Source organism: Neofelis nebulosa, chromosome 1, assembly GCF_028018385.1.
Source record: "Neofelis nebulosa isolate mNeoNeb1 chromosome 1, mNeoNeb1.pri, whole genome shotgun sequence".
In the NCBI taxonomy this organism is placed as follows: Eukaryota; Metazoa; Chordata; class Mammalia; order Carnivora; family Felidae; genus Neofelis; species Neofelis nebulosa.
In genome coordinates this window covers 223561040-223572640 of record NC_080782.1, presented here as the reverse complement: position 1 = coordinate 223572640, position 11601 = coordinate 223561040, and the positions used below count along the sequence as shown (strand labels likewise).

Genomic DNA, 11601 nt, shown 5'->3' with positions numbered 1-11601 from the left:
AAGTACAGTTAGGCTCCTTCCAGAATCTCCCATAAGATTCCTTAATATGACATCTTTCGTCTGAAAATTTGGCTAATATTTCAAGTCACGGTTCTGGAGAATGTTAATAGTCTCCCATTCGTGTTAATTCATGGATGTGCTCCAGATACTGTAGTTACCATATTACTGCCACTCTTGTGAATAAGTGTGAATGGGACCAAGAGTCTGAAGTCCCCGCCCATTGTTTGCACACAGCTCCACTACCTTTCCTCTGGGGCAATCATCGGTCATTCCTTCCCGTGCCAAAGTCAATGCTAAAGAAGAGAACTTCTCAGGGTGGAAGTGAGGACATTTTGCACATAATGAGATGAATAAAATATATCAGTGTTATAATATGCAAGCCGTAATAAAATACACGCAATAATAACCTGGTAGCTCCGTAGTGTTTTACACTGGACGGAACGTTCTGTCTCTTTAAGCAAAAATAAAATAAGGTAATGCTGACTTTTCTCTACGTTTGCCTCTAGTAATTTGCCAGTGCCTTAAGGCATACATTTCTGGTTGTAGCTGTGCCTTTAATCTTTTCTTTTTTTTTTAAGCTAACTTTCATTGGGTGCTAATTATGAAGCAGGTGTGGGGCTAAGTAATTTATAAACATTGAATTGTCCTCCTTACACCAAGATTAGGTACTCTGATTTTTTTTTCTCATGATACAGATGAGCAAACAGGCCCAGAAGGGTCAAACATTTGCCCCAAGTTGCTGGGTTGTGGTGGCCCAGCCAGGACATGACCCCACGTGTCTGTTTCCAAAGACCATGCTCTGGTCTGTTTCCCATTATTTTCCCTTTTCCCTGATTCTCTACTTTCGCAAGACCCTATTTTAACTAAGAAATAGAAGTACAATCTTACTATTTAGAGAGTCAGATACACTTACCAGAAGAATTAAAAGCACAAATTTTGGGAAGTGCCTCTGGGAAGCAGCCTCGGGTGGGGGCGACGAGTGAGGAGAGACAAGGTAGCAAGAACATACGAATTTGCATTTTAGCCCCTTCTGGACTCTGGTTATTTTTTTCACGGTGGAGAGTTTGGATGGAAGTTTTTGAAATAGCCTTTAATCTCCTGGTTTATTTCATACTTTTTATATGTGCCACCTCAAATCCTCGGAAGATTTAATCAAGATGCAAACACACATACATGCAAACATATACTTTCTCTACGTATATGCTTTTGAAAGATAAAATACATTTGTTTTTTAAAAGAAGCTCATTTTAAGTGGAAACCCTCCCACCATAGAAGGAAGCAAAGATCTTGGTAGGAGCCCAGCTCCTTAAACTCTTCCCTCGCTCAGACCACAAGCTGTAAGCCGGGGTACTCAGCTGCCTACACATCAGGTCGGGGAGAAAGGTGCTTCTCTCGGGGATCCCCCAGGTGAAGTCTTCATCCTTATTTCCTGACGTACATCTACTGTGAGATGGTGCATACTTAAACGTCACCATTTATTCCTGGAGAAAGAGGATCTCTTCTGACATATCTTGATTTTCCAAATGAGCGACTTTAGACCGCAGACGGCATTCTACTTCCAGGATGAGAAAGCAACGCCTCTCCAAATTGCTCTGAGCTCCTGGTCTTTCTGAGGGTGAAGATGCCCGTGGTCCCTGGGTCACAGGCCGAGCACGGCCGCTGGCCCCGCCCTGGAGTGTGGGCAGAAGCAACACGCGTGGTGAAGGCTCACTGTGGTCCAAACATTGTTCCTCCCTTCCTTTACCCTTGACTCCACTGAGCCTGTTTCTTCTCTTTAAAAGGGAGATAATACTTGCCATCTAGGGTGGGTTAGGGAATTAGGGATAATATCAAATTCCTGACATAGGGTGCCCAAAACCATAGTGGATTTTATGTGATTGGGGGTATAGTTCTGTGTGCTGTAATGGGTAAGCACTGTTGTTTCACAAAGCCTCAAGAGCATAATTCAAACAACCTGGGTTCACTGAGAGAAAACACGTCGTGTCTTTTGGTTAGGAGATGAACGCACCATCGTTCCGCGTGGAGAGAGAGGCAGACGGGAGAATGCTTCTCCATTACTACTCTGATAGGAGCGGTCTGTGCCACATCGTACCAGGTATGGGAATGTCTTAACCAGTCCCACCGCTACGAGGCCTCTGGGGGATGGTCCCCTCACAATTCTCCAGGATGGCTAATAGCCAACCAGCTCTTCCATAATCTGAGTCTTTGCTGTCTTGACCGTTACTTCCAAAGTCTTTGAGCCTTTAAAATAAGTTCCCAAAGTGCCAAAAGGAGGAATAATTTCCATTTTTATTTTAACATTTTAAACTAGGTATTTACATAGTTATGATAATTCTGCATATATTATTTTGTATCAACCTTTCTTGTCTATTCAGCATTATGGAGAAAGCATCCTTCCACGTTTTTACATGGTCTTTAAAAGTCATTTTCAAAGGCCAAACGGTATTTCATAGGGTAACTGACCAGGCCCCACCGTTGAATTTGTAGTTGGTGCTACTCTTTTGCTATTGTAACCAGTGCTGTGGTGAACATCTTCATGCATGCTTTTCCCATGTTTATATTATAACCCAGGGATAGATTTCTGGAGAACCTCTTTTTAAAACATGATCCTTAATGCTTTTACAACTAAACGTTGTTTACATTATTTCTAGAGTGTGTTTGTTTAGTGAGTGAAATGCCTTCCTGAAATAAACAAATGAATAGATGCTGAGCTAGAAATTAGAGTGGCAGGGATATATTTGGTATCCAGACATGTACAACTTAAACCTCTACCTGTAAGTTATTTTATTTTTGAATTTTATTAATCTACTGTATGCTGCCTGTCTTGATGCAAGGCCTGGACTTAGTGAACCCTGGAATGTTCATCTGAAGTTGTATAACTTGATTATTTTATGACTTTGGCTGACATATCTGCCTCTTGCCATCCCTCATCAGTAGGTGTCCTTCTGCTGCAGGTATCATTGAGGCTGTGGCCAAAGACTTCTTTGACATTGATGTGACCATGGATATCCTCAGCATGAATAAGGAAGAGGAGAGGACAGGAAAGAAAGAGCATGTTGTGTTTCTGGTTGTACAGAAGTCTCACAGCCAGATGGGAAGGGCAAAGCCAAACAGGTTAAAAGGCAATCAGGATATCCAGAGGGACCAAGAGGTATTGGGTTTGCTATGTCTTCAGAAAGCACAGATCCTCCTAGTGGATCTACCGGTCTTGGAACAATCTGTGCAAAGAACAGAACCAAATGGACCTTCTCATAGTGGATTTAAGGCAGATATTCTCGATCTCCACTACTGGCATTTGGGACCAGATCATTCTTTGTTATGATGGCCTGTCCTGTGTGTGTTTAGCAGCATTGCTAGTCTACCCACTAGATGCAAATAGCACCCCCGCTCCCCGCTCCTCAGTTGTGGCAATCAAAAATGTCTCCAGGCATCACCATGTATCCCCAAGGCAGGGGTGGGGGACAAAAATCATTCCTCGTTGAGAACCTCTGGGTTAAGAAAACTTGGATAAATATTGGGAAGTATTCTGGGATGAACCTTAGCCTGGAACATTTTCACCTCTGAAAACACCAATATAAAGGCCGGAAATTTGGATTTGGTGGCTTATTTTGCAATCCTTCCAAAATAAATTGACCTTTTGGAGTCCTTAGTGCCCACTTCTGTAGCTGGGGCCAGTTAGGAGTCTGGAGTCAATGTGCCATCCTGGGATTGGCTGCCTCAGTTGCAACTTGTGGAGTGAACATTATCTATTTAGGTGCTACATTATTAGGTACACAGCTCTCTGTGTCCGCACAGCTTATACAAATATCCAGATAATGTTGTGGTTCCTGGAGCCCACGGTGTTGATATCTTAGAGCATTCAAAGCCCACCTCAGAGCCTGTTTGCTACAGAATCTACAACCACAAGAAGACAAGATGGTCAGGTGTCATTTTTCTGCCAGCCCTGTCTTGAGATTTGCAAAAAAAAGTTCTTGCTGCCTTTGGCAGAGAAACAACATGAAGATTAATTAGATAAAAATCTTGGGGATAACAATGTGTTGCTAACATTGACCTTGCAAGGCCTTGCTGTTCCTCTGGTCCCAATTACAGCAGAAGGGGCTTGTGTGTCTCCAGTTACACGACCAGTCACATGACACGCGTGCTTCTCTCCCTGCCACCTGTAGGCCCTGGAGGCAGCTTTCCTTAGGATGAAGGAGAAATATTTGAGTGTCTCTGTTTGCCCTGTGAAGAAATCCCACTGGGAAGTTGTGAGAAGTATAGTCATGTTCGGAAAAGGTGAGTCGGCCGTTCTCCTGACCTTGGCTCTCAGAGCAGAATCATTGCTTGGTGCACACAACTGGGCAAAGTCGTCTATGATGATGACGTCACTGATTTCTGCAGAGCTTGGATTTGGCGGGCATGGTCTTACGCATTCAAACATCAGACTCTAACTTGCCTTCCTTTGCCCCTTTTATTTGCGCTGGGTGGCACAGACACACAGTCTCCCCAGTAGTCAGGGAAAGCCACTGGAGAGAGGAGGGGAATCTGTCCCAATTGGTCACTGTGTTGAAAGGAAGGAGGAATGACTACTGACATATTCTCAAGAACAGTGAATTTTCTACAGCTTCTCAGGCCTTCTGGACTGGGATGCATTTCAGGCCAGGAAGCCTGTGGTTAATAACCACAGTATCCAGTAGTGCAAAGGACACTGGATTAGGAGCCAAGAAAGCAGATCTCTGGCTCTGTCCCTCAGGAGCTGAATGACCTTGAACAAGGTCCCCCATCTTCCATGTGAAAAATGAAGGCATCAGGCTTTCAAGGCGCCCTTGTTGACACTGAGCCCGTCTCATGATCAGCACCTGATGGCTGAGCCAGAATGAGAGCCCCGCCCTGTGGGGAGCCGGGGAGCTAGAGCCCTCCCCATCATGCCCTGTGGGTCACAGTGACATGCATCTGGGAGGAGGTCCGCAGGGCTCAAAAGGCTGCATTTTGAGTCCCTCAAGCCATGGCAAGCGAGTCAAACACGCAATTGACATCCTTTGTCTGGGAGATTTTCATATCAAAAAGGCTCCATTTCGAATCTCTACCCCCTGCCAAATAGGGCTGTTGGTTAAATTTTCATGTGCCACCCAAAACTGTCAGTCTAAAAAGCTCCATGGCAAATGTCCCTGACGCTGGGCCGGGCACACACGCTCTGCTCCGCTAGCTCATTGTCTGGCTGTCACCGTTTCAATGCCGGCTCTGTTTTCCTGGCGAGACGTACTCAATTGGCCCAGAGACTCTTCAGCGGCGGGCAGAAACTTGGCAGGGGCTGGGGGGGTGGGGGGGGTGCTTCTTAACCCAGTAGCAAGTTTTCTGTTTGTTTTAATTTGGAAGAATCGCTGTGGCCATCTGGAGACACCAAGGGGGCCTCTGATAGAGAGTGGGGACTGCTCTGTGGCCATGAAACATTTAAGACACTACCCCAAGCTCTGCTCTGTGTCAGCTTGGTGGCGTGAACGGCCTCTGAACAGGACTCTCTTTTTCTACATCCAGGGCATATCGTGAACACCTTTGTGCCCGTTTATCCCGAGCGTCTCTGGATTGAACAGAAGACATTCTGCAATGCTTTTCCTTTCCACATTGTATTTGATGAATCAGTAAGAGGCCCTTTCCCGCTGTAGCTTGGACTGGGGCTAAGCTGGGAAGGGAGTATGTCGTATAGTCTTTCATGTCAAGTCCCTGAGGAGTCCCCAGGGGTTGGGAGACTAGGATTTAGCCTGGCATGACCATTGGCTTCCTTTTCATTGTGGCCTCCTCCAGAAACTAGAATGTTGGAACTTCTCCGTGGGTATGGTGCGGGGGCGGGGGGGGGGGGGCAGCAGCAAGGGGTCTGCACTGATGAGTGCACGGGAAGGTTTGCCATTAGAGAAAAAGGAAGTGACACCAAAGTTCACGACGCCAAGAGACAAAAGAATGCAGTTGGTAATGGCAGGGTGAGATTCTAGATGTGATCCCTCGCCGTCCTCGTGGCCACTGTGGTTGTCTCAGTCCCAGTAGGGTTCTCCCTCTGCATCTTGAAGGCAGGGGAGAAGGCTGTGCCAACTCATGCCACTGTTCCGTGGGAGTTGTGATGATGACCATTAATGACAAACGTTTGGTTGTTATCAGTTTCCTTGGATGAAATATATGTCACCTGAAGTGACTATGAGCTCCTTTCAAAGGCAGTTAGGTAAAATAAATTTGGTCAAAAAATCAATTAAAATGGCTTCAGGTAATTGCGATTTTCTCTGCTAGTTGTTTGAATGCAGAGATATGTTTGGATCATCACCTACCAGTTGACTGCTGGATACAGAATCTATGAAATCTACTCATTTGAGGGTCATCTTTGCTTGCAAAGAATTGATCTGAGCAAATCAAACACTCCTATAAGAAACAATTAGGGAGGGGCACCAGGGTGGCTCAGTCCTTTAAAAGTCCGACTCTTGATTTTGGCTCAGGTTATGACCTCAACAACTAGGGAATTGTAAAGTAATGTACTTTGGCTTTTCCCCAATGCCGTGAGGACACTATTATTGCTATTATCAATGTTTTAAATTCCAATGCACTTTCTTTTCTTTTTTTTTTTTTTTTTTTTTTTTGAGAGAGAGAGGGAGAGAGAGATTCCAACCAGGCTCTGCACAGTCAACACGGAGACAGGCTTGGGGCTTAGTCTCATGAACCTTGAGATCATGACCTGAGCCGAAATCAAGAGTCAGATGTTTAACTGACCGAGCCACCCAGGTGTCCCTGATGTACTTTTTTTTTTTTTTAATTTTTTTAAAATTTATTTTTGAGACACACACACACACACACACACACACACAGAGCAAGCAAGGGAGGGGCAGAGAGAGAGAGAGAGAGGGAGACGCAGAATCCGAAACAGGCTCCAGGCTCTGTGATGTCAGCGCAGAGCCTGATGCGGGGCTCAAACTCACAAACCATGAGATCATGACCTGAGCTGAAGTCAGGTGCTTAATCGACTGAGCCACCTAGGCGCACCGCCCCTGCACCCCCACCCTATCACCCCATACTTTTAAATCTCCTTTTCCTTTTTAAGTTTTGGGCATAGAATAACAGTAAGTTTAATGATAGTTATTCCATAATGTTAAGTTGATTTCTGTAGCCTAACAGAATGCCCGTGGTTAGTGAAGTTATGTATTCCTGGACAGCCTGTGCAGGCATTGGATATTTTATGTACTCTTTGCTTCTTTCTTCCGTGTGTTCCCTGGAAACAGCAGTGAAAGATGTCTCCCCACCTCCATGATGGACGCCTTCACCTGGGCCTGGGTGTCAGATCTAAGTCACAGAATTGGCTAGTTTCTTTGTTAATGAATTCTAAGAAGTCCCACAAAGCTGGGGAAGAACTGTTACTCCAACTGAAACATTTAACCTCTGTTTCTTGTCAGTCAAAGGTTTGCTGTTGAACACCCCATGCTATCCTTTTCTCTTTCAGAGATGAGCTGCAGATTTGATTTTTAAAATAGTATTTATTACTTCCACGGTGTCTGACCATTACTGACCCCTTTTAGTGAGTTGCAAAGCATGTGGAGTGATATTTGCAAGGGAGAGTTTACGGTGAGGGTTGCTTTCTGTTCCCCGGTCTTACACCTGTCCTCTGTGGGTAGCTGAGGGTCAAGCAAGCTGGAGTGAATATTCAGAAGTATGTCCCAGGACTCCAAAACCAGAAGATTCGATTGGATGAGTATTTCTCCATCATTCATCCCCAAGTTACCTTCGACATTTTCAGCATCTGCAAATTTATCAACAGTCAATTTGTCCTGAAGGCCCGAAGAGAAAGGATGCCTGAGGCATGGAAAAGTCAGCCCGCACTCAAACTGCGAGGTAAGTAACTCAGCCCTTTCCCATTGCTCTCTGCAGTGTGGGAGATTTCTCGGAAAGGGACCAGGCAGAGCTTTCTGATTTCTTCAGAAAAGCTGGCTAAAAAGCTGGAGGCTGCCCCGGGAGAACTAGTGAGAAGCTTTAACTGTTTATTTTTATCATTGAGAGAGAGAAAGCACATGCAAGCAGGGGATGGGCAGAGAGGGAGACAGAGGATCTGAAGCGGGCTCTGTGCTGACAGAAGAGAGAAAGCCGGATGCAGGGCTTGAACTCACAGACCAGAAGATCATGACCTGAGTCAGACGCTTAACTGCCTGAGCCACCAGGCATCCCTAGCGAGAAGCTTCAAAGTGTTGAGTGCAGCAAGCCGTGGCGCCGGGGGGTAACTGAGGAACAGATTCAGGAGATAATTAAGGCAGGAGTTGGAGACTGGATGTCGGTGTTGAAAAAGAGAGAGGATATTTAGGATAAGGATTAGCTTTCTTGCTCGGGTAACTGGGTGGTGAAGGTGTGATTAACAGAAAAGACCCCATGTGAACTTCCTGGGGCAGCGACTTTGCCCATTTGGGTCACTGCTGTATCCTCCAAGTCTAGAATAGTGTGCCTGGCTCACAGTAGAGACCAAGTGCATGTGCGATGAAGCAATTAAACAGAACATTTGCAAAGGAGCTTGAAGACGAGTTCAGTTGCAGACATCCATGCATAAATATTAATAGGCAATTAAAAAAATCACTGTTGATGGGAGTATAAATTGTTACAATCATTTTAGAGGGCGTTTTAGCAATACACATCGAAAACATTAAAAGTGAGCATATTCTTCGCCTCAGTAATTCCATTTCTAAGATTATATCCTTAACAAAATTGTCACGATTATCCACAACGACTTACCTTAAGCTTGGTCATTGCGATGTTGTTTATAGGGTGATAAAAGGGGTGTAACATAATCAGTGCTAGCTAATTGCTTAAGTAAAATACAGTATAATCAATGTGGCCAGCGAAAAGTATGATGCATATCTCCATTTATGCCATGGAAGGATATATCTATTATAAAATTAAAGTGACAAATTCAGATTACAGGAAAAGATGGCAGAGAACCCCATTTTTTAGTAGTTATCTGAGCGGTGTGATTATGGGTGACTTAAAAACATTTTTTTAGGGGCGCCTGGGTGGCTCAGTCGGTTGAGCGTCCGACTTCGGGCCAGGTCATGATCTCACGTCCGTGAGTTCAAGCCCCGCGTCGGGCTCTGTGCTGACAGCTCGGAGCCTGGAGCCTGTTTCAGATTCTGTGTCTCCCTCTTTCTCTGACCCTCCCACATTCATGCTCTGTCTCTCTCTGTCTCAAAAATAAATAAACGTTAAAAAAAAATTAAAAAAAAATTTTTTATTAATATTAATCTTTATTATTTATTTATTTATTTTTTTAACGTTTTTATTTATTTTTGAGACAGGGAGAGACAGAGCATGAACAGGGGAGGGTCAGAGAGAGGGAGACACAGAATCTGAAACAGGCTCCAGGCTCTGAGCTGTCAGCACAGAGCCCGACGCGGGGCTCGAACTCACGGACCGTGAGATCATGACCTGAGCCGAAGTCGGCCGTTCAACCGACTGAGCCACCCAGGCGCCCCTAATCTTTATTTTTAAGAGAGAAAGAGTATGAGTGGGGGAGGGGCAGAGAGAGAGGGAGACACAGAATCCGAAACAGGCTCCAGGCTCCGAGCTGTCAGCACAGACCCCGACGCGGGGCTCAGACCTGCAAACCGCGAGATCATGACCTGAGCCGAAGTCAGGCACTTAACCGACTGAGCCACCCAGGCGCCCCTATGGGTGACTTTTAATATTGTCTTCAGCCGTTTTCATTTTCTGCAATGCATGTGTACCACTTTTATAATAAAATAATAAACAGATCTGTTTTTAAGGAAATATGCATTGAGTCCAGGGAATTCAGATTCATTGTCAGCATGGTGTCGGAGGCAGTTGTGGAATACTAAGAGAGAACACCAAGACAGAACCCCGGGGAACACCAGCATTGAAGGAATGAGCGAAAAAACCTAAAGGAAAAATTGCAAGAAGTGTCAGGGAAGTCCGTGAAAGTGAGGTTTCAGGGAGGGGGTTCTGCCCAACGCCATCCAACAGCAGAAGGCCTCAGTAAGGGAGAGACAGATAGACTCGTATTGGAGTAGGTAGATTGGAAGCCGGGGTTGGGGCCACTTCCAAGTAAAGAGAGGCGCTGCGAGCCAGGGAAGATGGGTAAGTGGAGACAGGATGTGTAGACAGATGGCTGTCAAGAAATTTGGCTAGAAGGGAACGGGTGAGACCGTGCGGTGGATACGAGGGCATATTGTGTGGGTGACGATCTGGCGAGCTGTAGCACCGGCGGGTGACCTGCTGCATTGTCACCTTTCTCTCGTGACGGCAAGGCCAGATGATCTGGATGGAGTCTGCGCGGTGCATGATATACCTGTGCTCCCCGAAGCTCCGCAGCCTGCGAGAGCTGGAGGCGCACCGGATGCACCTGTCTGACATCGCCCCCCATGACACCACCAGGGACCTCATCCTCCTGAACCAGCAGCGGCTGGCAGAGATTGAGCTGTCCAACCAGCTGGAGAGGAAGAAGGAGGAGCTGCGGGTCCTCTCCCAGCACTTGGCCATAGAAAAGAAGAAAACCGAGACCTTGCTTTATGCCATGCTGCCGGAACATGTGGCCAACCAGCTGAAGGAGGGCAAAAAGGTCGCCGCGGGTAAAGCATTCCTTCCCCTTCATGGGTGCCTCTGGGCAAGAGTAGCGGTGTGCCTCAGGGGTTAGGGGCACAGCCTCCGAAACCAGACAGCTCTGGGTTTGGATTCTGGGTCCATCACTTGTTAGCAGCATGATCTTGGGCAGGTTGCTTGAGATGCACGTCCTCAGTTTTCTTCTCCCAACATCAAGAATAATGAAAGTAATACCAGAGTGAAACATGGATTAAGTAAGAGTGCCTGTCAACTTCACCCACCTATGGCACGTTCTCTAAGACCTGAAAGCTATGGCTTGACACTGGCCTTTTCGTCAGTGGCCACGAATAGAGTTCTTTAGCTGGACATAATACACCCACACGTTACCTAAATCATGGGCCTCTAAAGACCATTCTGGGAGAGCAAGCCATTTCTGGAGGAAACGATGCCATGTTTATTCTGACCTCGCTTCCCACTTGTCACGGGTGCGTGTTCACCCCCAGACATGTGTGGTAAACTAACTCAATGCCAGGGTGCTGCCAGGTCTCGAGGACCCAAAGGAGGTCACAGTCTTGTGGGTTTGACAGACATAGACAGAATAATTTCACAGGGGTGGTGGTAGCCAAAGGAAAGGGAACTAACGTGCATTAAAGAGCAATTATTGTGCCAGGATCTGTGTTAGACGGTTTTAGATGTGCCATTTCATTGAATTCTCTGAATACTTCTATGAGCGGGGTGCTATTATCCAAAACAGCGGAGTAAATCTACATTCACCCCAGTTTATGAGTAAAAGAGCTGAAGACTAATCAGAAGTCCGTCTAACTCCAACATTCATACTTTTTCCATGACAAAGGTGTGGAAACACAGACGCCAGGGAAATTAACGATAAAAAGGCGTCAGAAAGGAAGAGACTGGAGGCAGGGGCTGTGAGGGTTTGTATATATCAAGTGTATGGCACTTGAGTTATACCTTGAGACTTTATTTCAGAGGAAAAGCAGGGAAAGGCATTTTGGGAGAATGGGATTGCAGGAGCAAAGGTGAGGCAGTCTCAAG

The 11601-nt window shown here is 45.9% G+C and overlaps 1 protein-coding gene across 1 annotated transcript; it reads left to right on the top strand.

Annotated features, from left to right (window-relative positions):
- Positions 1–2751: 2751 nt before the first annotated feature.
- LOC131493375 (guanylate cyclase soluble subunit beta-2-like) lies at positions 2752–10932 on the top strand. Its single transcript, XM_058697810.1, has 6 exons — positions 2752–2774; positions 2938–3151; positions 4164–4275; positions 5515–5618; positions 7626–7842; positions 10257–10932. The coding sequence occupies exons 1-6, from the start codon at positions 2752–2754 to the stop codon at positions 10640–10642; spliced, it is 1056 nt and encodes a 351-aa protein (XP_058553793.1). The 3' UTR covers positions 10643–10932.
- The last annotated feature ends 669 nt before the right edge of the window (positions 10933–11601 follow it).

Bases quoted from the DNA above. Each gene is read 5' to 3' on its own strand.
- LOC131493375 (XM_058697810.1), top strand. From the start codon at position 2,752: ATGTACAACTTAAACCTCTACCT. The intron at 4,276-5,514 runs GTGAGTCGGCCG...TTCTACATCCAG, and splicing joins TATAGTCATGTTCGGAAAAG to GGCATATCGTGAACACCTTT. The intron at 5,619-7,625 runs GTAAGAGGCCCT...CTCTGTGGGTAG, and splicing joins ACATTGTATTTGATGAATCA to CTGAGGGTCAAGCAAGCTGG.